Below are 24,101 nucleotides of genomic sequence, written 5' to 3'. Positions count from 1 at the left end.
TTGTACCGAGTAAACGCTGTTTAATTTTGTGAGACTGCTGAAAAAAGTTTGCCAAAAAAGCACTTGTAAAGTATTCTACTTAAAGTAAAACTCACTTAAAGTATTCTAAATTGTTACGGTATTACGGTTCACTTTTGCTGGTACGGTTCTTTTGGAATAAAATACGTGTCGATTGTTTAGATGTTTAATGCCAACTAACTTCAGATTAATGTAGGTACAATATTGTAAGTTCGTTCACGCGCTGTACTGAATTAACATGCCGCCCGCCAAAAGGACTGTAAAGGGCTTTTACTAAATACATAAACTTAATCATTATACCGCAGTTAAACATCATTAGATTTATACATGCCATCACGAAAAAAATACATTTAAATTGTAAGTAAACTTCAGACTCAAATGCTGGTAACTACATAAATATTATATCTCATCCATAATAGGCTTACTCTTAATACATAAGTTCTTGTAATTAAATATTTATACTTGAATTATTATCACTTAAATAACATTAAAAAATTACTTCAAAATCAGTTACTTGCAATAATTTGATTTTTAGCAGAAATTAAATAAATATTACAATTAAATTAAATACATTATATCAATTAAGTATATTAATCAATATCTATGGGCAAAAGACATAATTTATTGGAAGAACGTTTAGTGATATTGTCACCACTTTTGACGCTGTATACTCGAGTGACTCCATCATTGCCGGGGTGCTTCCCAGTTATGCGACCTAGCATCCATTTGCCTGGTGGCAGGTTGTCACTCTTGATAGTGACGATCTGACCGATATCTAACTCTCTTGTCCTTTTACACCATTTATGACGTTGTTGAAGTCTATTAAGATATTCAGATTGCCATCGGTGCCAAAAGTCTTGCAATAATTTTTGTAGGCGCTGCCATCTCGATAGGTAAGTCATCGAAATATTTTCCAGATTAGGACTTGGGATGGTATTAAGTGACTCACCAACTAAGAAGTGAGCTGGCGTGAGTGGAGGTGCGTCATCATCGTCCTCTATTGGGCACAGAGGCCGCGAGTTCAGACATGCTTCAATTTGGCAGAGCAGGGTGGACATTTCTTCATAGGTTAAGTTGGATTGCATTATCCTTTTCAGGTGGTATTTCATGGATTTAACACCAGCCTCCCATAATCCTCCCATGTGAGGGCTGTATGCTGGTATAAAGTGCCATTGAGTGCCATCGAGGGCAAGAGATTCTGCTATCTGACCATCAAATTCCAACTTTGCTTCTGCCCAAGCGGCTGCAAGTTCCTTATTAGCTCCAATAAACGTCCGGCCCTGATCACTCCACATATGAGCGCATTTTCCGCGACGTGCCGTAAATCTTTTCATTGCTCCTATAAATGACTCTGACGTCATATCACCTACGAGTTCAAGATGAATGGCCTTGGTAGACATACATACGAAGATGCAGACGTACGCTTTCGTCGTTCTCATTCCTCTGCCTTTAGAAGAGAGGACTTGATAGGGGCCAGCGAAATCCGTCGAACTGTTCAAAAATGGTCTGGTTGGAGTTACTCTTTCACGAGGTAAGTCTCCCATAAGCTGTGACTTCACTGCAGCCTTTTGCTTAGCACATATCAAACATTTTCTAAATTTTAATTTGACTAAATTTTTTGATTTCAGGATCCAGTACTTCAGCCGTAAGTATCCCAACATCTGTTGTGGTCCACCATGCAGCGTTTTCAAATGTGCATCATCGACAAGGAGCTTGGCTAGGTAAGTATCATGACTTAATATTACAGGATTTCTCGTATCTTCATTCACAGAAGCGTGCCGCAGTCTACCGCCCACCCTGAGGACATCATCACCGTCAAGGTAAGGATTTAAACTTTTTAAACTGCTTTTAGCTTGTACTTCTCCTTTAGTTTTAATATTGTGAATATCTTCCTTAAAGCTTTGTTGCTGTGTTAGCTTAATGCATGTTTTTAAAGCATCATTTAATTCGCTTGTAGTAATTACTGTATCCTTATCCTGTAATTTCTTTCCCTTTAAAAACCTTTTACTGTATGTAATAACCTTTAGTAGCTCTGTCAAATCATCACAATTTTCAATTTTGCTTATTAAACTTGCTTTTCCATTTTCAATTTTCGAGTTGACTTCTATAACTTCTTTCCTTTCCAGGTTTGTACTTATGTTCTTTGGCCTACTGTATTCGATCTCTTTATTATGTAACCATTCAGGGCCATTCCACCACAGTTTATTTTCTTTCAGGCTTGTCAAGGGCATACCTCTTGAGGCTAAATCAGCAGGGTTGTCTTGAGATTGTACGTGATACCAATTGTGATTCCCAATGTCTTCTAGAATCTCAACTACTCGATTTCTTACATAAATGTTCCATCTTGCAGGATCTCCAAAAAGCCAGGACAGTACTATAGTGGAATCTGTCCATGCATATATCTGAGAGGTTGGTATTTTCATGGCTTCTTTTATTTGCTTTAAAAGACCAGCAAGCAGGACAGCACCATTCAGTTCAAGACGAGGTAAGGATTTAGCTTTTGTTGATGCTACTCTTGATTTAGCTGCTATGATTGTAATTGTTACTTTTCCTTCTACGGTGATTACTCTCATGTAGGCTACTGCACCATAGGCTCGATTGGATGCATCACAAAAACCATGAACTGAGACATTTTTCATTAAGGATTCAGATGTTTGAAGCCATCTGTCTATTTCTATACCTGGTAAGTTGAGAAAACTGTTTCTTAAATCCATCCATTCCTGAGCTATTTCTTCAGTAACATTCTCATCCCAGGCCATACCTTGCAACCACAATTTTTGTATAAGCAGCTTCGCCGGTAAAATTGATGGTGCTAACCAGCCCAGTGGATCAAACAACCTTTGAATATCAGACAGGATTGTTCTTTTCGTTATGCGATCAGTTAACGCAGGTAAGTTCAGGTTGTATTGGAATTTGTCCGTTCCAATATTCCAATTCAATCCTAAAGCTCTTATACTACCATCTATGTGTATTTCTAGATTTACTTTAGTGCTTCTTTGGCTTAGCTCAAATTGTTTCAGGAATTCTGCATTATTCGAACACCATTTTTGTATAATAAATCCTCCTCTTCGCAATATGGAATCTATATCCTTTGCAATTTTGATGGCTTCTTGTAAGTTATCCTTCCCAGACATTAAGTCATCCATGTAAAAGTCTTGTTTTATAACTTGTGCTGCATCGGTATGTTCATAGCCTTCATCTGTGGCAACCTGATGTAGCGTGCGGACGGCTAGATATGGTGCCGAAGCTGTCCCAAACGTGACTCTTCCTAGTCTATAATCTTTTACAGGTTCGTCTTGGTTACTACGCCATAGAATTCTTTGTAGATTGCTGTCTTCTTTGGTTACCAGAATCTGGCGGTACATTTTTTGTATATCAGCCACAAAACATACTCTTTTCATACGCCATCTCAAAATTAAGCTCCTCATGTCATCTTGTAGTTGAGGGCCTACAAGTAATTCGTCATTTAGAGACACTTTGTTAGATCCCTTTTGCGATGCGTTGAATACTGGCCTCACTTTGCTCGTTTCTTTTTCATATTTAATAACAGCGTGGTGAGGTAGGTACACAGCAGGAACTTTCATTTCTTCCTTTGGTACCTCTTCCATATGATTCAAAGTTTTGTATTCTTCCATTATTTCTATGTATTCTTTCTTCAATTTCTCATCTTTCTCTAAGCGTTTTTCTAATTGATATAATCTTTTCAGAGCTATATCTCTTGTGTTTCCTTCGACACATTTTAGTTTTTCTGTTTTTGTTGGCAGTTTTACGATATATCTTCCTTCTTCTGTTCTGGTGGTTGTAGTGTTATATATTTCTTCACATTTTCTTTCTTCAGGCGTGGGTAATCTTGTTTCATTTCTTTCTTGTTCCCACATGTTCTTTAGCATATCATCCAGATCCAGATTCAGGTGCATGCTTATAATCTCATCTTCTTGTATCTTGTCGTGTACTGTCCCAAATAGAATCCAACCCAGGCTGGTATTTTGAGCGCATGGAGTACCTGGGGGACCCTTGATTATTTCACTCTTCATAATTTGGGCACACACATCGACACCTAGCAACATGTCTACTCGTCCCGGTTGTGTAAAACTTGGGTCTGCCAGGACGAGACCTTGTATGTGCGGCCAGGTGTTGTTCGTTATTGTCTTAGTTGGCAACCTTGTGATGAGATGAGTGGGTATTATATACGTCTTAATGTTAATTTTAAATCCTTCATCATGTGTGGATAAGACGTTTACTTGTGTACTTTGTTTCACATTTGTGTGTGTTGAGCCAATACCTGTTATAGTTCCATTAACTTTTGTTCTTTTTAATTTCAGCAATTGGATGGCTCGTTCACTCACAAAACTTGCTTGAGAACCTGTATCTACGAGTGCTCTTACGATTGTATAATGGCCATTGTCGTCCATGATTTTAACTGTCGCTGTAGCTAGCAAAGCAGTACTTGCGTGCTCTCTGTTATCAGTTACCTTGGTGTTCACTTGCACCTGGGTATCAGTTATTGTCGTTTGTGAGGACTCCGATATAACTGGTGATTTTGGCTGATGGATGAGGGTATGATGCCGCTTGTGGCACCGCCTGCAACTTTGGGGAACCCTACACCCAAGAGCACTGTGCCCAGGGGAAAGGCAATTAAAACATATTTTGTTGTCCTTTACGTAATTACCTCTGTCCACCGGTGTAAGCTTTGCAAATTCCGGACAATGGCTTAATGTGTGGTCGTTCTTACACCGTACGCATGTTCTTGGTTTACAGGTACTAGTTATGGTAAATACCTTTTCTTTTGTGACCTTGCTTGTTGTTGGCGCTACTAATTCCAATGTTCTAAATTTATTTTGTAAAAATTTTTCCAAATCTTTCCATGTAGGTAACTCGTCTATATTATCTTTGTGCGCGAAGTCTTCCCACTGCTTGTGCGTCTCCGGGTCCAATTTCTGAACAACCAGAAATATGATTACTGGATCCCAGGAGTCGGTTGTTATATTTTGATTATTTAATCCTTTTACTACTTCATTGGTTGTATCAAGTAAATATTTTATATTCTGAGCGGACTGTATGTTTGTATTGGGTTTTCTTTGCGCAAAAAGCCTTTTTAATAAAGCGTTAACGATAAGGCGTCTATTGCCATATCGGCTTTGCAATGACTCCCATGCAATTGGATAATTTGATTGAGTCACCTGGATGTTTTTTAGTAGCATTGCAGCTTCCCCAGTGACGGTTGTTTTTAAATAGTGAAGTTTTTGCACATCACTGAGGGAGTCGTTATGATGCACCAACGACAAAAACAAATCCTTATAAGACGGGAATTCTTCATAATTGCCCCCGAAGACAGGTAATGAGATTTTCGGTAGATGTACATTTTGCTTGCCGCCACCTATATTGCCCGTCGACGTTGACATATTTGACGCCCTTGATTCATTCTCGATTTCATTTAATGTTGATAACATGTCCCTTAAGTCACCCTGCAGAATGTTGTAAAGGTCTTCATAAATAAAGAATTCTTCATTTAAAAAATACGGCAAGGATCCCTTTTGTTCCTTTGGAGTAATTTTAGCTAAGTCGTGATGCGCGCTCTTAAACGTCGTCCAATAATCTTCAATTATTTGTATGCGCGCTTCAATGTAACCTTTGGTTAGTCGAGACTTGGGACATTTTTTTAAATTCACTTGGGTTTTACGAAATAATGTGGCGGTATCTTCCAATACAGCTAAAAGGTGCGTTTGATCTTGCGTAGGAGGCCTCTTGAATTCACTTGTCACAATATAAGTATATAATAACTTCCAAAATGCGTAAATGCAAAGTTATAAATCGTAAATTGTATATAGTATGCGTAAAAAACGTTCGTCACTCGATGCACTTGTTTACTTCATCCAGCGATCGCGCTTCGTTCCTTTCACTTTTTGCTAGTCGGCGCGATCCGGCTCGATTTCGACCATATGTTACGGTATTACGGTTCACTTTTGCTGGTACGGTTCTTTTGGAATAAAATACGTGTCGATTGTTTAGATGTTTAATGCCAACTAACTTCAGATTAATGTAGGTACAATATTGTAAGTTCGTTCACGCGCTGTACTGAATTAACATAAATAAAACAAACAAATCAATGTTATAATTTATTCGTCACTTACTTAGTCTTTGTATTTAAAAATATTGTATAATTAAAAATATTACACAAGGTTATAAAAATTAAGTAGCTAGTTCAATGGCACCAGTATAATGTAAAAATTAGAAAAAAAATAGGGCTTTTGTTAAGATGGTCTTAAAACTATAAGTTATTTCTGGTCTCGGATTTATGAATAAACAAAATTGGTGCACTGATTAAAAAATTATAAAAACATTTTCACTGAAAATTAAATCCTTAAGTCTAATATTATTATTATTAAAGTTATTGAAAAAAAAAACAATATAGATCACAGATTTTTAAGAATTGTGCCTGATAAGCATGTCTAATGCATGCGTTTTATGAATTTACTAGTTACGAGTATATTAACAATATTTTAATTATTTACACCAATCAAGAGGAGACTTAATCTAAAACTATCAGTCAGGTGTAAGTTCCTATAAGTAGTAGTAGTACCTACATAAAAATTATAATTAAAACAAAATAATTTTAAAAGCGACAATTTCTATTAATATTTTTAATGATAGAAAGGCGCAAAACTTATATGTAGCCTGTAAGCCTACTAACAATATTTTATTCTACTTTAATGTGACAAACTTTGAATAGGTTTTGTAAAAATGAAAATTGTTTTTAATATACTTTAATCAAAAAAAAAAGATAACAGACCGATCGGAAGCTTTAAGTAAATCTGACAAAACGAGATTAGGAAAATAAACATTTGCTTATGAACGACTTGTAAATGAAGAAAAATGTTAGTTAAAAGGCTAGGCTATAGTAAAATAAAACATTTCCATATGCCCTTATGATGATTATTGGTAGGCCTACGGGCAACACGTGGAATGTGGAACACATGTGGTGGAGACATGACAGTCCTTAATATTCACGATCTATAATACGGTGGTTATAATAAATTAGAAAATAAATACGATCGGGATTAGTTTCGATAAAATATTGACCTAGCAAAGAAATTTGGATTACACTTAATGAGATAATACGGAGTAGTAATAGTAAAATGATATTGGCAGATATGAATCGTTCCATTTCTGCACTTGTAGGAATTAATATCTGTTTTAAATGCTTCCTACCCACCATACAAGCGTCAACGCTATCAGTGTATGGATACGTCCAAAAAAATTCATAAATGAGTATGCATTGAACAAAATATCAAATATCAAGGTAGTGGCAGTCACAGTACACATGGTTATTCTAAGAACGACACCCTTATTTACTACCGTTTTGTATCGCATTACAACTATTATATTTGGTCTATGATCCGGCATTAGAAAAATACACCCTCATCTGTTATTTATTAATGATAAGAAATAAAAGATTCACAGTGATACATTGAAAATGGAAGTGGGCAGGCCACACAATCAAGAGGTACAGAAAAATGGAGAAAACGGACTATGGTATACAAGTCACATATATATGCAAAAGCGAAGAGGAAGGCCGAAACAGAGATGGGCGGACGAAATAAGACTGATAACAGGGACAGGGAGTACTTGGGCAAAATCTGTATGGGATCGTGAACTGTCGAAAAACTTGATGGAGGCCTATCTCAGGCCTAAAGGAAAATGAGAATCTCTGAAAGGTTCTTATAATTACATTGCAAATAGGTTGCCTAGTTATATTGCAGCCAGACATTTTTCACACAAAATCTAGGAAAGTATGAACTATATCAAAGGCAACTTAATACTTTTTATCCCAAATGAATAGCAGACGAGGGCAAAGATAAGGGTATTTAATTCTTATGCTTATAGTTAGGGTGATCATTTACAGTCAATGATGTTAGAAGAAAACGATACCTCTTTTCAACACGCTTATATTAGCGGCCTCCCCAAGATGGCGGACTGGCTGTTTGAAATCCACCCCCATGATATGGATATCAAATGAAAGAGTTTGCCGTCAGGAATACGGAAAAAATAGTTACATGACTTAAATCCAATATGGCGGACAGGCTATTTGAAATGCATCCCTATAATATGGGTATCAAGCGTGTTTTTTAGTTTTTTAAACTATTCATGTTATTTCTTCTACCATCATTGTTTACAGTATTATTAACTGGCACTGTGCTTGCGTAGTATCTGTCAGTAAAGCGAAAGAGATAATATCACACTAAAAATGAATTATTGCGTTCAATAATACACAATGCAAGGTGTGTCGAGATGTGGCTGTAAATGATCATGTATAACTGCAAACGCCATATAACATATTTATAGAGGCACAAAAATACGATAGATACAGCTAATATTCATATATAAACATAATTTTAACATTAATATTATATTAGTTCTGTCATCTCATTCCAAAATACATATACAATATAGATAAAGACAGATTTGTGAAAATACATATTATAATAAAGTCATAATTATAATTTATTTTTTGTTACTATAATTATTATTATTAGTGACAATTTTATAATGAATGTCCTATTTTCTGACCAGAACTGCTGAATTATTTTTGTCAATGAGTTCCTTAGCACGTTTGGTATTCTATTTTTTTAAATAGAATATAAAATACTTTTAATGACAAAACAGTACTTGATCGTAAATAATACTAAATTGAAAACTGATTTCTAAAAAAAATACTTTGTGGATAATTAAATGTTTGATCTAATAATTTACATAAATATGTATATAAAAAAATACAGTAAAAAAGTGAAAATTTCATAAGTATACGAGTATGTATCTTAACAAAATGCTCACGCGAGTTCCTTACGAAACATGATCAATGTGTCCACAGAAGTTCACTTCTACTTTTCGTTCTGGTTGGCATTAAAACATTTAAAAATAATTCTATAACCAGGAACAGTCCATATCAAATGGACTAACACTTAAATAATACAAAAGCAATGAAAGATTTAGGGATTATAAATACATTATTATTATTATTATTCTTACATTAATATTACTATATCAAAGTGGAATGATAAATATAATTAATGTTAATACTGTATAAAGGTCAGAAGTGTGTAGTATTCACGATTAAGTTAAAAACGTCAAGTCAAAGCTAAAATTGATTATATTAATCATTTATACCGCATGCCTATGCTTCTGGCATACTAACCATAAAAAAAAATTTAATGCGATGGGATGTTTATTTACTTTTAAAAAAATGGCACGTGCCAGAAGTGTAGGCGTGAAGTATATTTTTATATAGGTAGCAGCACACGTGATATTTATTATTAATTTATACATAATGTCTTAAACTGCGTCATAGGAAGAATTAAAAAAATCTAAAATTACATTGATCTAAAGAGATCCATATTTCTTTACAGCTGCATTAAACGTTAGATACATATATCTACATCTCATAATATTTACTATTAATAATAATTGACCTAAAAACTTTAATAACATGTGTCAATAAAACTAAATTAGCAGCTTCATATTGTGAACAAGAATTAACAAACACATCACCGCATAATTTATTTATTTTAATAACTATATTTTAGCGAAAAACAATATTAAATATTTTTGTCGCACATAAAATATTGAAATTAATTTACGCGATGGTGTTTTGTCACGAAGCTGCCTCTTACAATAATATAATGCTTAAGCGGAAGTAGGGTTCAATTTGTCTATTAATTTTTCTATTATTTTTATTATAATAATATAATTTAATTAAAATCATTTTGATTCAATCAAAATTGTATTGAATGTATATACCGATTGGTAGGCTTATTGTCATCAGACAAGTTAATTTAAGTACTCTATCTATAACACCATAGTTGTTAATGTGTTTGGAACTCATTCTTATGGTGTATAAACAATAATTATATACATATACACAAATAACATTTCTTAAAACGCTTTCTCTTACACCCTTGAGAGTATTTGCGTTTATGCTGATACCTCAAAAGCGATTGTGTGTCAATGAGATTTATGAATATGATTTGAGATATCTAGATTGATCCCAACTTCCTGTCATGTCTATAAATAATTAAGTCGTATTCAATAATATTCTTATACTTAGTAAGACTTAAAAATATGAAATTCAACAATAAAATTTGATATGTACATACGAAATGTGCTACAAACGAATGCATTGGGAATGGGTTGGCAGTGCGTTAGGCCGGCTCCAGACGTGCGTAACGTGTAATGTAACGCGAATACTGTGGACGCACAAAATGCGAACCGAACACTAAGATTCTATACACAATCCGTGCTAATAGCTGACAGCCTAATGATCGCAAACGTTTCATTAATATTGGTAGTTATTTGCGTTACAATATTATACTTGTGGAAGTTTAAACTTGCGCAAGTACATTTTTTCGTGTATGGCTAGCATTATAAACGGAGAGCCAGCAACAACCAGGCATATGTCATTTTATAAAAGCTGAAAGTTTGTCTGGTCATGCTCAAACTCAGTAAAATGTTAATACATAATAAAGCTAATTCATGTAATTAATAATATCATAATATTATTACTTAAATCTGGACTCTAGAATCTTGAAATCAGCTACCTCTTACAGTAACCAAAAGCCAAACCACATAATAGGCTAGTTGACACTTTTTTTAATGGTCTTAAATTGTTCATTATCTTTCTACTAGAATAAATTTTTATTTTTTTAAGACGTGATTATATGAAAGTTTTAGTTTATAAATATGTTTTAGATAATACGAGCCAAAACGCCTGTCGGCCATGACAGTCTATATTTCAACTGTTTCATGACGTCCCTATAATAAATCCCTTACTAACGGAGCGTTTGACAAAAATATAACTTAACAATTAGTTTGACGTTTAGTACATCAAGTGAATTAGTGACGTTTTTGCGACAGCGTTTTTGCTGTTTGGAATTTTTTTTTTAAAAAAATTAAGTTTTTTTAAGAAATCTTTTATTTCTTTATTATTATATTTATTTAAGAAATTAACTTTAATTAACTGATGTCGATATATTTCGGACCCTTATTCCATGGACATGAACATTGGCTCCCATACTTAGCTATGATAGGAGCATGAGCTGACAAACTTTCATACTTTTATGAAATAACGAATATCTGGCAGTCTCTGGCTCTTAGTCTACTACATCTAGTACTACGTCACGCACATTCGGATCGGTCTCTACATGTGGCAGGCGCGCGCGGGCGGCGCGTCGGGCGGCCCGTGTCATACGAAGGACGAGAAGCCGGGCAGCGGCGCCCGCGAGCGCGCCATGTTGTTCATCACGATCTGGCCGCCGTTGAGGCTCACGACGGCGCTGCCCTCGGGCTCCGAGTCGGTGTAGCTCGAGTAGTTGCGCACCGGCCGCTGCCTCTTCCACGACTGGCGCAGCGTGTCGTTCACGTTCGCGTAGTGGTTCACGAACGAGTGCGGCTCGGAGCGTACGCTCTCGTTCTCGCTCTCAGAATTCTATTGACAGACAAAAATACGACCTTTATACACTTTGCTTGTAATTTTACAGAATGGGGCGGAGCTAATAGCGAAGTATGTTTCTTAATCTGTAAGACAGGTTTTGTACCTTAATATGACTTCACATTTACAGTGCTAGCTGATTGGAGAAATCAGTTGATTACGTTATAATGTAATATAAAGAAAGAAAGAAAATAAATTTATTCATATCTAAAAGTTACAGACAGTTAATAAATACCCTATCATGACAGCATGTCTGTCTGTAACCCTTAAAAAGAAAGGGTGTACAGCTCAGCATATGCCGTGCACTACATACAAGCATAATACACGGCGCTGATTTTCAGCTGAGACCCGTGTGACGTCACATAATTTTCCATAATAATCAGATTTCTGACGCTTTCTAAATATGATATTACACTTAAAAATTAAGTGCAATGTTTTTAGAGCATTATAAATTTTACTTAATTAATCAAGATCCTGGATTCTGCATATTTGCTCATTTATCGAAATCATTTACGATACTGGATCGTTAGCATGATAAAGTTGTAATATAAAACTCTGTATCAAGGGACTTTGTGAAATGCATGATAATGTGTAAAAAATACACCATTACTCTGCCCCATCCTGTATTGAAAATTTCAAAATTCAAAATGGAGCGATATGACCTTTAATAGTTTATTTAAATGTTATTTAGATAATTATAATGAAAGCGATAGGATATATGAATACTACAAGCCAATCAAATCGTTTAAATTTTCTATTTATTTTGTTTAAATGTACTATAATACTGTTGGGACTGGGAGTCTATGAGCTTTGGCTGGCTGGTACTAATTGTTCAATTTTCAATAGTTTATTTAGGAAATTAGGATCATATGAAAATAGCATCATTTAAGTATGTCTTCAGCGATAATATAACGAAAATATTTACATTGCGAATATCAAGATAAAATATATACGTAAATGACTAATAGCAAATATCAGTTTTTGTGAAATAAGGCAAAATATACATACTATTATGTTATATACTATATAATTGAGCGTTAACACTCGCCGAGGCACCCACTTTTGTTTGAACATAAGCGTAACTTCTGGACCTAGCTCATGAAGTTAAATGTGAAACCTTTTGAATGAAGGTAGTTTTGAGTAAAAGTTTGCTCTACTTGTGGAAGGTGCTACGTGAAATTTAAAGGATTTGTGCGCTTTTTGTTACGCCTATGTCGCGAAATAGTTGTATTACTTCGTATACACTCGATTCAGAGGTGGAACGACGAGCAAACGCCAACACATCTACAGTTCAACTGTGCTAACGGCAGCAAGCGTGAAAAATAAAATACGATAGATATATCTAAATCAGCATAGTTACCGTGGACGACAGCAAAGTTATCCGATCGACCGTATTGATGGAAAGAAATAACACGCATTTAGTGAGTGTCGAGGTGGTCACACGGTTGTAATTCTGATGGGGATCACCTGCGAGTCGGAGGAGCTCATCTCGGAGGGCTTCTCCGTGAGGGAGGAGTCGTCGGGGTTCTCGTCGTAGCCGCGGAGGCTCTCCTCGTCGCTGTGGTAGGCGACGGAGGCGGGCGAGGGGCGCGGGGGCGACTTGGCGAGCGCGGGGGCGGGCTTGCGGCGGAGGGTGCCGCCCAGCGCGCCCGCGCTCGCCACGGAGTTCTGGCGCGAGCGGTACAGATCCAGCGCCAGCGAGCCGCGCTCGTCCGTCTCGCCGGCTAGTGACTCTTCTAGCGTCTTCTGCGCTTCTTCTGCGACAACGAAATGGATAGTTACTCACTTATTTGTATATGGAATATATGTCTATTTATTTATTTATTTATTTAAACAGGCCAACAACATTTATGCACACAAAATAATTTACATAAAATAATAAAAAAAATGGTAATACAGGAAATACAGATTTAAAACATAAACATCAATAACTGGCTTGTACAGTGGACACAGAAATTCTAGGATATAAGTAGAAAAAACAAAACACTATAAAACAATAAAAACTACAATTAACACAAAAAATAAAACAAATTAACACAAAAAATAAAACAAATAAAGAAAGCAAATAAAGAAAGCAAAAATTTATAAGAAGAAAGAGCAAATTAATATAAAAAAATAAAAAATAAAGTAAAGTACCTACACTTAATCATTAACTTCCCTGCGCAGGGAGTTTATAACGTTACGACGAAAGCAGATCGTTTTAGAATTAAAAAGGTTGATGTCTTTATTATTTTGATGCAGAGAATTAAATAGGTTACAAATTCGATTAATGGAGGAATGGCTAGCAACTTTCGTACGGCAGCAAGGTGTAGGAAATACGTTGTACTTGCGAACTGAGCGACTGGGTACTTTGCAATTAATGCTAATTTTTGATAAAATTGAGGTGTCAGTCTCATTGTTAATAATTTTGTGAAGTAATATCAAGTCAGAAAGCTTACGTCGAATATACAGATAATCTAGTTTAACGTACTTTAGTTTGTCAGCATAAGAAAGGTTAATCAATTCCCTTTTGAATTTATAAAACAGTATTCTTAAAAATCGTCTTTGCACAGACTCAATTGAATCTACATAAGTTTTTTGATAAGGAGACCAAACTGGGGAACCATACTCAATGACACTTCGAATAAGACTCTTGTAGAGATGCAAAATACTTAACGGGTTTTTAAAGTTTTTGGTAATCCTGAAAATAAATCCCATCATTTGGTTGGCCTTCGTGATAATGTTATTTATGTGTAGCTTGAATGTTAAAGCTGTATCAAAAGTTATACCTAGATCTTTAGCACTTTCCTTACATGATAGAATATCGTTGTTTATGTGGTAGTCAAATTTGATTTTATTATGTTTTTTTGTAAAGACGGACACGAAACATTTGCTTACGTTAAGGAACATGTCATTTTGTTTACACCACAGATTGACAGAATCAAGATCGGCCTGTAGTGATGTGCAATCTTGAACATTATTGATAGCACAAAATATCTTTAAATCATCTGCGTAAAGGAGGCATTTATTTTTAACAATTGAAGTAATATCATTTATAAATATTACAAAGAGCAAAGGGCCAAGATGCGAACCCTGTGGAACTCCGGATGGCACAGTTATCGGGTTTGAAAGAAAACCATTCACCGCAACAATTTGAGATCTGTTAGTGACGTATGATATGATCCACCTGAGCAAATCACCATGAACTCCATAATTTTCAAGTTTTTGGAAAAGTAAACGATGATTAACTTTGTCGAAAGCCTTTTGAAAATCAGTATATACTACATCCACCTGTTTCTTTTTATCTAAACAATCTATTAAAAAGTTTGAATATTCCACAAGATTAGTAACAGTCGATTTATTTTTAACAAACCCATGCTGCTGCGTTGCTATTAGTGGCTTAAATAAATAATAAATATAATCATAAACAATGCTCTCGAAAATTTTTGCGACGCAGTTTAATATGCATATTGGGCGATAATTACAACATTCCGTTTTAGTACCAGCTTTGAAAATTGGGATCACATTAGCAATTTTCCATGATTCAGGAAAACAACCAGTACTTAGAGATTTATTAAAAATTAACGATAAAGGTAGTGCTAGTTCCTTACTGCAGCTTTTGATAAATGAGGATGGAATCCCGTCAGGTCCCGGGCCCTTGTTCCAGTCCAAACATTGAATCTTTTTTAAGACATCAATTTTTGTCAGAGTTATTTTGCTCAAAGTATTAATTTGTTTGTTACTATAGTCAGAAATCGGTGTAGATTTATTATCATCTTCAACATATACCGAAGCAAAGTATTCTGAAAATAGCTGACATATTTCGAAACCTGTTGTTGCAATACGCTTATCATAACTCAAAGTCTGTGGCAATGTATTACATTTACGTTTACTTTTAGTGAAATTCCAAAAAAGTTTGTTATTGGAAGACATGAGGGACATTTCAACATTGTCAGTGTATGCATTATAACATTCATTAATCAAAATTTGAGCCCTAGATCTGAGGAGAGAAAATGTGTCGTAGTCTCTGGGATTATTATACAATTTATATTTAGTATGCGCTTTATGCTTTTCTTTAAGGCACTTAATCAGTGGTTTGCTGAACCATACTGGTTGTTTGTTATTAATTGGCTTTTTGTAAGGCGTATTTTTCTTTATTATGGCCATCAACTGTTCATAAAATACTTTAACCAAGTCATTAACATTATCGGATGATAAAAGGGTTTCCCATTTTAAATTATTTAAATTATTTTTAATAGAATCAAAATCACACTTATTGAAATTAAAAACCGGATTGCTTTTGTTATTTTTAAGAAAATTAGTAGCGCAAAACTTAATAGTGATTTCAAAAGAAGGATGATGTATGTCTTCTTTGCATAATGCATTGGCTGGTAACAGTTTGACGTCTGAGATATTAGTAAGAAACAGATCTAAGATTCTGTTTTTAGAATTCTTTATATAATTATACTGACTCAATCCACTGAGAGACATTAACTGAATCAATAGCCGAGACTTGAGATCATAAGATGTACAATTAGGAGTCACTGCTTTCGTCGCATCGCCAATCCAATCCATAGAAGGTGTATTAAAATCGCCCAATATAATGAGATTTCCGGTATGTGTAGAAACATAATCACTGGTTTTATCATAATATCTCTGCAGTCTATCGATAGATATATCCGGAGGGAGGTAAACTAAACATAAAGTAATTTTTTTCCCTAAGTCTAAAGATAACCAGATACATTCAGAATCACTTTCTAAATAAAAAAGTCTATGAGACGGAATCTCCTTTTTAATCGCGACTAAAACTCCACCCCCAGATTGTTTATGACTGTTAGAACCAACTCTGTCACACCTAAAAATTGTGTAACGATTGTCTACAAATTCAGCATTGTCAATCGAACTATCTAAATTAGTTTCAGTTAAACAGATAACATCATAATTACAATTTAACAAGTTAAGGTAAAAATCATTTAATTTGCTACGAAATCTATTTACATTTTGGTAAAACACTAACATTTTAAATTAAAGTTTTAAGTATATAAATATAAAAAAAAAAACATAGGAAATTATAACTACCAACTAAGTACTAATAACTAACAGATAATAACTACTACTGAGTTACAATTTATAATTTACTCAAGAAGTCCATGTTTTTTATATACAGAGCGGGACTTCTATCATTTTTACGTAGAAACACCTTCCCATTGCGAACCCACACGTACTTGTATTGTTTCTCCCTTTTAAATTTACGCGCAGCACTAAAAACATATTTACAGTCGTGAGTAAGATGTTCTCCGATGTAAACATTTCTTTTTTCACCATTCACTCCTAGGTCCAGTGAGTTAAGCATGTCGCTGGGGTGTAGTTTGTTGTACCGGTGAGCAGCAGATATGACATGGTCACGGTGTCTAGAATTCGGTAACGTGACAATTATGTTGCGAGGTCGAGCCGATTTACTGTTCATTTTAGGAACACGACTGCAAAAAGAAACAGTTTCCTCTGAAAACGGTAATGAGAGCTTGCTATACAGATTCTTTACTAAGGCAAGAATATTTTCATTTTTACTCTCCGGAACACATTGTATTTCTATATTATGACTTCTGGATATATTCTCAAGCATATTTACTTTCGAACGCAATTCAGTCAACTGTTCGACATTGTCCGAAGTGCGCATACTTTCAGACATAGTATTCATATGTTTTTTAAAGTCAAGCGACATGTCATCGTATTGAGAAGAAATAAAATTCAAAGATGTTTTTAATTCATTTAAAGATGATTCCAATTCCTTAATATTTTCTTTATGCTTGATAAGGCTAGTTTCATATAGTTGAGAGTTCGTTTGCAGTACGTCAATGGTCGATACGACGCCGTCAAATTCCGATCGCATTGTAGACAGTTTGGAGTTGAGATCGCAAACGTTCTCTTTAAGATCACTTAGTACAATATTGAAAGAGTCAAGCTTTTTGTCTTGTAATTGAAACTGTCTTATCATATCGGCGCGGAGATTACGAATTTCCATTAAAATAACATCACTGCTGTGGTTCGTGTTTATGTTGCACATTTGGGTACATTCCTCGGACGCTGTCACAACTGTGTCGACCTCAAGCACGTCATGTCAATAATATGTCAATAATATCTTAATCAATAAATTATTTATTTGTTTAACAACTCAATCCTCACCTACAAAAAGTGAGACCTGGCCATACAAATTGAACTGTTATACATTAAACACATACATATTGTCAGTTTATGTTTGTTATTGTTAGTAGAAGGTTATTATGACAGAAGGGGTGGGGTAGGGTTTCACGCGGACGAAGTCGCGGGCGTCCGCTAGTATTAAATAATAACATAATGAAAAATTAAACATAGGTACTACAGCTTTCCAAGTCATCTGAGTAAGCTCTGGAGTAAAACTTATATAGAGAATTATCTGTCAAATGTACGACAGAGTCGCTCTTCGATTCGTCCAGAGAAGATATATCGGTTTTTCGCAGGAAATGGCAAAATAAATAAATAATTTCTTAATGTTAATAAACTACTGTAACGCCATTTCTATTTAATGTTAAACTGTTAACATCCACTCACTTTTGTACTTGTAGCTTTTGCTTTTGACACACAATATGGCGATCACCATGATGATGATGATGATGGAGGCGGCCGCCAGCGCCACCATGAACCACGTGCGGCGGTAGAAGGGCCGGTACTGCAGGTAGCCGTACTCCAGGTACAGCTTGGACGGCGTCACGATGGTCTTCTCGCTGTACGCCGGGTTGCTGATCCCGTACACGTTGTACGCGATCACGCGGAACGAGTACGCCGTCGACGGCAACAGGCTCTGGTACGATATCGTGAACTCTTCGAGGATCCCGTTACTCGTCCTGGTTACCGTCTCCCAGCGAGTGTCATCTGAAATGTTTGTGTACTGTTGAAAAAACTGATACATTGGCGAACTAAGGGCCAGTTTCACCACCTTTGATCAATGCCCGATAGTCTTTACCGTAAGTTTTGTCACTTTCTTATTGAGGTCGCAGGATGATAATAACAATACGTGTAAACTATAAAGTAGTTTACTGTTAATTGGCGACCGTAATTGATTTAAGCTCAAGCCATCGATCTCCTATTAAAAAGTAAATGCACAATCAGCGACCAAAAAACGTCTCCACATAATGAGTGCCAAACACTTTTTGGCACTCAATGCGACTACTTGCATTTGCAAATTCAACCTTAAACTCAATCCTTAAGGTTGAATATGCTCTGAATTTGGGATTTGGACTATATTTAAAGGTATAATTATAAAGGTATAATTTTCTTTACCAATAATTCAAAAACTGTCAAAGCAAAATTGGCCAGTTTTTAAGTGAAATTTTCTACATGATTGTGCGTCCTTTTATTTTAAGAGGTAAATATTTAAGAGGCTTAAATTCATCTATGGGCATCAACAAGGCGAGGCCACGTATGCAGTAATATTTGTATCAAACTCTAAAGGGGCTGATAGACTTGAGCATTCACTTGTATATCGAGCATCGAGCAACACAGAATATCGCGTTACGGTAGATATAAATACGTCAATAGACACTGCATAGAAAAATATTATATTGTCTGCCATGACACGTGTGTGGCACGCTAAATGTCTGTAAATATAAACGGACCCTTATACGTGTGATCAAAAGTAAAATTCTGTATCATTGTGAACACGTACCTTATTTCAAATGACAAAGACGTGAATAAGCTATGAGACGATTATCAAAGAGTGGTGAAACTGGACCTAATTCTTAAGTTTTAATAAAAATGATCGCCGGGATTAGCTGAAAATGATGATTAAAAGACGACAGTAGACAAAATACGGTTGCAAAGCGTGCCATACACATGTACCGATAGAATGTATTAATACTTACACGCTTGCCATGTTTCCTTAGCTGCACGAAAAATAATTATATAGTTATTGTCAATGAAAAATAAATAAATAATAATACTTATATTCATAACTTTTAATAATAATATATTATATATTCATAGATTAGATTTAGGTTTTATACATATAAATCTATCAAAATAAATAAGCGCATGATTAAGAATCACAGATAGGAAAGTACTCCTGTATATTTCAAAAATTGAGATCTAACAAAATAAATAATCATAAATAAGAATTCCAGATGGGAAAGTATTCTGGGATATTTCGACTTTACAAGGGGGCGTAACTAACTAACTCCTAAAATCTAGGCTGATATGTTACTAAGAATTTCTTAAAAAAAAAAAATATTTCATAGCCATACTCAGCACTTCGTGACCTGAAGCCATAAGCTAATTATTGGGCAGTAATATTATCTGCACTATTACTACAGGTAATGTTAAAGGTAAAGGAGTCGGACTTATCACCGAGAGGTTGTGGATTGATTCACGTCCACTTTGTCATACCCACTTATAACACAGTCCAATTAGTTATAGGGGAATGAGAATATTGGTCATATTAAAAAAAAAAAAAACATTTTAAAAAAAATAAGAGCAGTTTGAGAGCTCACCTTTCTTCCGTGCCTCGAAGTAGTACCCGAGCAGCGGGCCGCGGCCGGAGGCGGCGTTGGTCCAGCGCAGATGCAGCGCGGCGGGGTCGGCGCGCAGGCGCAGGGCGGCGGGCGGCGCGGGCGAGCCGGGCTGCGGGCCCGTGCGCACGCGCGCCTCGCCCGCCGGGCCCGCGCCCACCGTCAGCGCACGCACCGCGAACCGGTACTCCGCCTCCTCCTCCAGCGCGCCCACCGCCAGCCGCCGCTCTGACACCTTCTGCTTCACCTGCTTGCTGAACCCTGCACACCCACACATTGTTACTGTGCAACGGTTCACTTACTATACATCGTATCACTGGTTCGTGATGTCCGTGTGATATTGATATTGATAGTTTTTAGAGGAAGAATAGACTGTCCCGAACTTCATAATGACTTGTGTCGAGTATTTGCTCCTAAAAACAACCTGAATCCTCGCCGCAAAAATGGATGGTCGTTTATTTTTCTCGAACAGTGTCACGCGCCAATTCTCCAATACCACGCACTCTGACCGCTCTAAATTTCTTGTTGTCAGAGTTTCCTTACTGTGACATTTTTGCAGATAATTGGACCAAATTGCGAAGGGATATCTTGCAATTTTGCGAGAGGATGTAATTTAAATATTTTTTTTCTGGAATTCGCTATAACTGTTGTAATTGTTATTTTAGTTAAGATAGTCAATAAGCTATTTCTGTACCTACGTCATTCGTTTTTTGTTTAATTTTTCTTATTTTTGCTTATTTTCACTGTGGTGTTTTGTTTCTTTTTCATTTTTATGTACCTTCTTAATTAGTGTAAATGGAATTGTCCGTACTAATTAATAATACCTAAATAAATAAATAAGGACGAGTAACATGATAAAAAGTTTAATTGTTTTAACGCGTTAATCGCTATTTTAATTCGTGCTAAATTTAGTTGAAACTGAAAAATTAATTAACAATTTTACACAGCCAATATTTTATGTTATTTGACGTGAACTTTTGAAAATTGTAACTACAAGGGCTTTGTGTAGATAAAGACGCAACGGCACGTGCCGTACTGCAGACCGATAAAGCTGATACTGTTGCGGTTTGTATGCAGTTTGTATTGGTCTACACGAACTTTTTCATCTACAGTCTAAACGAAACCTTAATGGCGATTAATTGTCTGTGACTCACGTTCGTCCTGCTCCACGGTCTCGTAGGTGACGAGGTAGGAGTGTATGAGCCCGTTGCGGCGCTGCGGCGGCTCCCACGACACCACCAGGCTGTTCATGGTGATGTCGGCGAAGGAGATGTTGCGCGGCGCGGACGGCAGCCCCTGGTGCGTGCGCACCAGCAGCGCGCTCGAGCGCGGCCCGTCGCCCGCCGGGTTGAAGGCCAGCACCTACATCACAAATTATTTCTTAAAGATACTCGTACATACATAATAATTATTGCTTACGACAGCTAAGGACAGAGATAATTCTCAGTAACTATCACAATCACTGGCTTGTTTGTTTATTGTATTATATGTCTGCTCGTTAGCCGTTCTATATTAAAAAAACTTGAGAAGTGTCAGGTGACACTCGGATGGAACGAAGTTATTGCTATCGCTTTTGGGGTTGGGGGTCTTTTGGGGTCAGGGGGCCTTTTTGGGTCGGGGCCCTTTAGGGGTAGGGGTCTTTTGGGGACGGGTGGCCTATTTGAGTTGGGGGGCATTTTGGGGTTGGGAAGTCTTTTCGGGTCCAGGCGCCTTTTGGGGTCGGGGGGCTTTTTGAGGACCCTGGAACCAGCTGTCTTCAGGTCACGGCTTACAACTATAGCAAAAACATTAAAGAAGAAGAACAACAAAAGTGTCGATACAACTTTTGGTCTTAATTTTTTCCGTCTAGCCCATTTCGCAACGAGCCATAAGGAACTTCGTTCCAAAAAATGGATTTAATAAAAGTCACTATGTATCACCTGTATCCGATACTGCGTGAACTTGTCGAGGAAGACGAGCGAGTGCGCGGTGGCGCTGGCGGGGACTACTTCGATCTCCTCCTCCGCGCGGCGTCCTGGCTCCGGCTCCTCGGGGGACTCCGTCATCAAGTAGAATATCTGGTGAAACATATCAATTTTCAACATTATTTATTTAACGAGGTAGGTTAGTTGTCTTTGGTTAACCAAACATGGAGTTGAAACGACAAGCAGTAGAACTGTCGAACAGTGATCGAATCCGCATAAGAACCAACTTATCGAAGCGACGCTGAAATAGCAATCAATGGGTAGAGCACATAGTTCGTAGAGTTGATTGCACCCTAAGCCGCAGCCGACGACTTCGACGGGTTGTAAGCAAGGGAGGATAATAATGCCCGCCAACCCACATTGGAGCAGCGTGATCGGTTCAAGCTCATCACTAGTTTACTCTGCAAATGTCAGACCGCACCTTATACCCGAGCAGGTCGCCGTTCTGCTGCGCGAGGTGCGGCGGGTGCCACGTGAGCGCCACCTCGGTGGGCGACAGCGCGCGCGCGGCCACGCCCTGCGGCGGCGCGGTGGGCACCGCCTCGCCCACCCACACCACGGCGGGCGCGCCGCCCGGGCCCGCGCCCTGCGAGTTCACGGCGTACACGCTGATCTCGTAGTTGCGGTCCAGCGCCAGCTCCGTCAGTACCACTTCTTCGCTCTGGAAATACCAAAAAGAGTATGGATTTATAGTAATAGTAATGACGGCCTCCGTGGCGCAGTGGTATGCGCAGTGGATTTATATGACGGAGGTCCTGGGTTCGTCCGATGGAGGTTTTCTTAATTGGTCCAGGTCTCGCTGGTGGGAGGCTTCGGCCGTGGCTAGTTACCACCCTACCGACAAAGACGTACCGCCAAGCGATTTAGCGTTCCGGTACGATGTCGTGTAGAAACCGAAAGGAGTGTGGATTTTCATCCTCCTCCTAACAAATTAGCACGCTTCCATCTTAGATTGCATCATCACTTACTATCAGGTGCGATTGTAGTCAAGGGCTAACTTGTAAAGAATAAAAAAATAAAAAAAAAGTGGTGTGGCTGCAACAATGACTATTCATTGAGTTGTTCATGTTGTACATTTTGTTCTATAGTCTTATTATAACCTTTTGTTGTCCTATTATAATAAAAAACGGGTGTTAGTTTAAACCACATGACTAAAGTAAAACAATCAAACCAAAAATATAAAAAAAAAAACCGCCATCTATGAGCCTCAGGTATAACTGCATCGGGACAGGTTCTTGAAGTACACAAAGGGATTGTTTCAAAGTTCTCTAAAAATGCCATCTACTGGTAATTTAATATAACAAACACTATTAAAGTGTTTTCAGATGACATGGGTACGTTGACAGTTGCCTTGGCGTTCATATTACGTACTATTATCGTGAATCGCGGCAAACATTTAAGAGTGAAACGAACTGTCACCGTGCCCTTGCTATCTGAAAAACACTGTAATTTTCCTATAACGAATTTAGATGGCAGCATTCTTTTTAAAATCCCCGTCCGATTACACTTTTTGTAACGCATTCACCAACTCACTCTCTAAGTTAGGCATGCTAAAATAAGTTTTAAAAACTCACAACATGAAAGGTGTAAAAACGAGTCATATAATATAAATGTATGTATATTAGTGAAGTGGGCACTGACCTTGATCCCGGGCACGTCCACCTTCATGGTGTTGTGCAGCGAGGCGGGGAAGTCGGTGAGCGGCTGGTAGTGCACGGCGTACCCGCCCGTGCGCGCGTCGCCGCTCCAGTGCTGCTCGCCCAGCGGCGCCCACTGCACGCGCACGCTGCTCGGCGTGATGGGCACCACGCGCAGGTTCTCCACCGCTTTACTTGGCGCTACATCAATATTGTATTAATCTTCCTACTAATATCCTACGCGAAAGTATGGATGTTTGAATGTTTGTTACTCTTTAACGCGATTTGGCAGAAATTTGGAATGGAAATAGATTTTACTCTGGATTAACAGATAGGCTACTTTTCAGCCCGGAAAATGATGAGATGTTTGATTGGACATGTGTAAAAGGAGTCAAGAGTTGAAGATACGAATAGAAACGAATGGAAGAAAATGCCGACCCCACTTTGGTGGGATAAGAACACGGAGATGCAAATATACTAT

At 37.2% G+C, this 24,101-nt stretch overlaps 2 protein-coding genes across 3 annotated transcripts in view; both read right to left on the bottom strand.

Moving 5' to 3' along the window:
* Positions 1 to 608: 608 nt before the first annotated feature.
* Positions 609 to 5,420, bottom strand: LOC128198126 (uncharacterized). Its single transcript, XM_052881861.1, has 3 exons — positions 5,199 to 5,420; positions 4,797 to 4,955; positions 609 to 4,508 (listed from the first exon to the last, which is right to left on the bottom strand). The coding sequence occupies exons 1-3, from the start codon at positions 5,418 to 5,420 to the stop codon at positions 609 to 611; spliced, it is 4,281 nt and encodes a 1,426-aa protein (XP_052737821.1).
* A 701-nt stretch (positions 5,421 to 6,121) lies between these two features.
* Positions 6,122 to 24,101, bottom strand: part of LOC112053290 (protein sidekick) — a 78,175-nt gene continuing 60,195 nt past the window's right edge. For both annotated transcript variants that reach the window (XM_052881499.1, XM_052881498.1), the window contains 8 exons: positions 23,625 to 23,821; positions 22,405 to 22,644; positions 21,939 to 22,076; positions 21,174 to 21,381; positions 20,002 to 20,280; positions 18,068 to 18,388; positions 12,968 to 13,257; positions 6,122 to 11,497 (listed from right to left, as the gene is read on the bottom strand). In XM_052881499.1, coding sequence (XP_052737459.1) covers positions 11,255 to 11,497; positions 12,968 to 13,257; positions 18,068 to 18,388; positions 20,002 to 20,280; positions 21,174 to 21,381; positions 21,939 to 22,076; positions 22,405 to 22,644; positions 23,625 to 23,821 — 1,916 coding nt within the window. In that variant the 3' untranslated portion in view covers positions 6,122 to 11,254. The remainder of the gene's footprint in view (positions 11,498 to 12,967; positions 13,258 to 18,067; positions 18,389 to 20,001; positions 20,281 to 21,173; positions 21,382 to 21,938; positions 22,077 to 22,404; positions 22,645 to 23,624; positions 23,822 to 24,101) is intronic.

The sequence above is a fragment of the Bicyclus anynana genome, chromosome 5 (genome assembly GCF_947172395.1).
Source record: "Bicyclus anynana chromosome 5, ilBicAnyn1.1, whole genome shotgun sequence".
Classification (NCBI taxonomy): Eukaryota; Metazoa; Arthropoda; class Insecta; order Lepidoptera; family Nymphalidae; genus Bicyclus; species Bicyclus anynana.
This window is presented reverse-complemented; position numbering and strand designations above follow the sequence as displayed.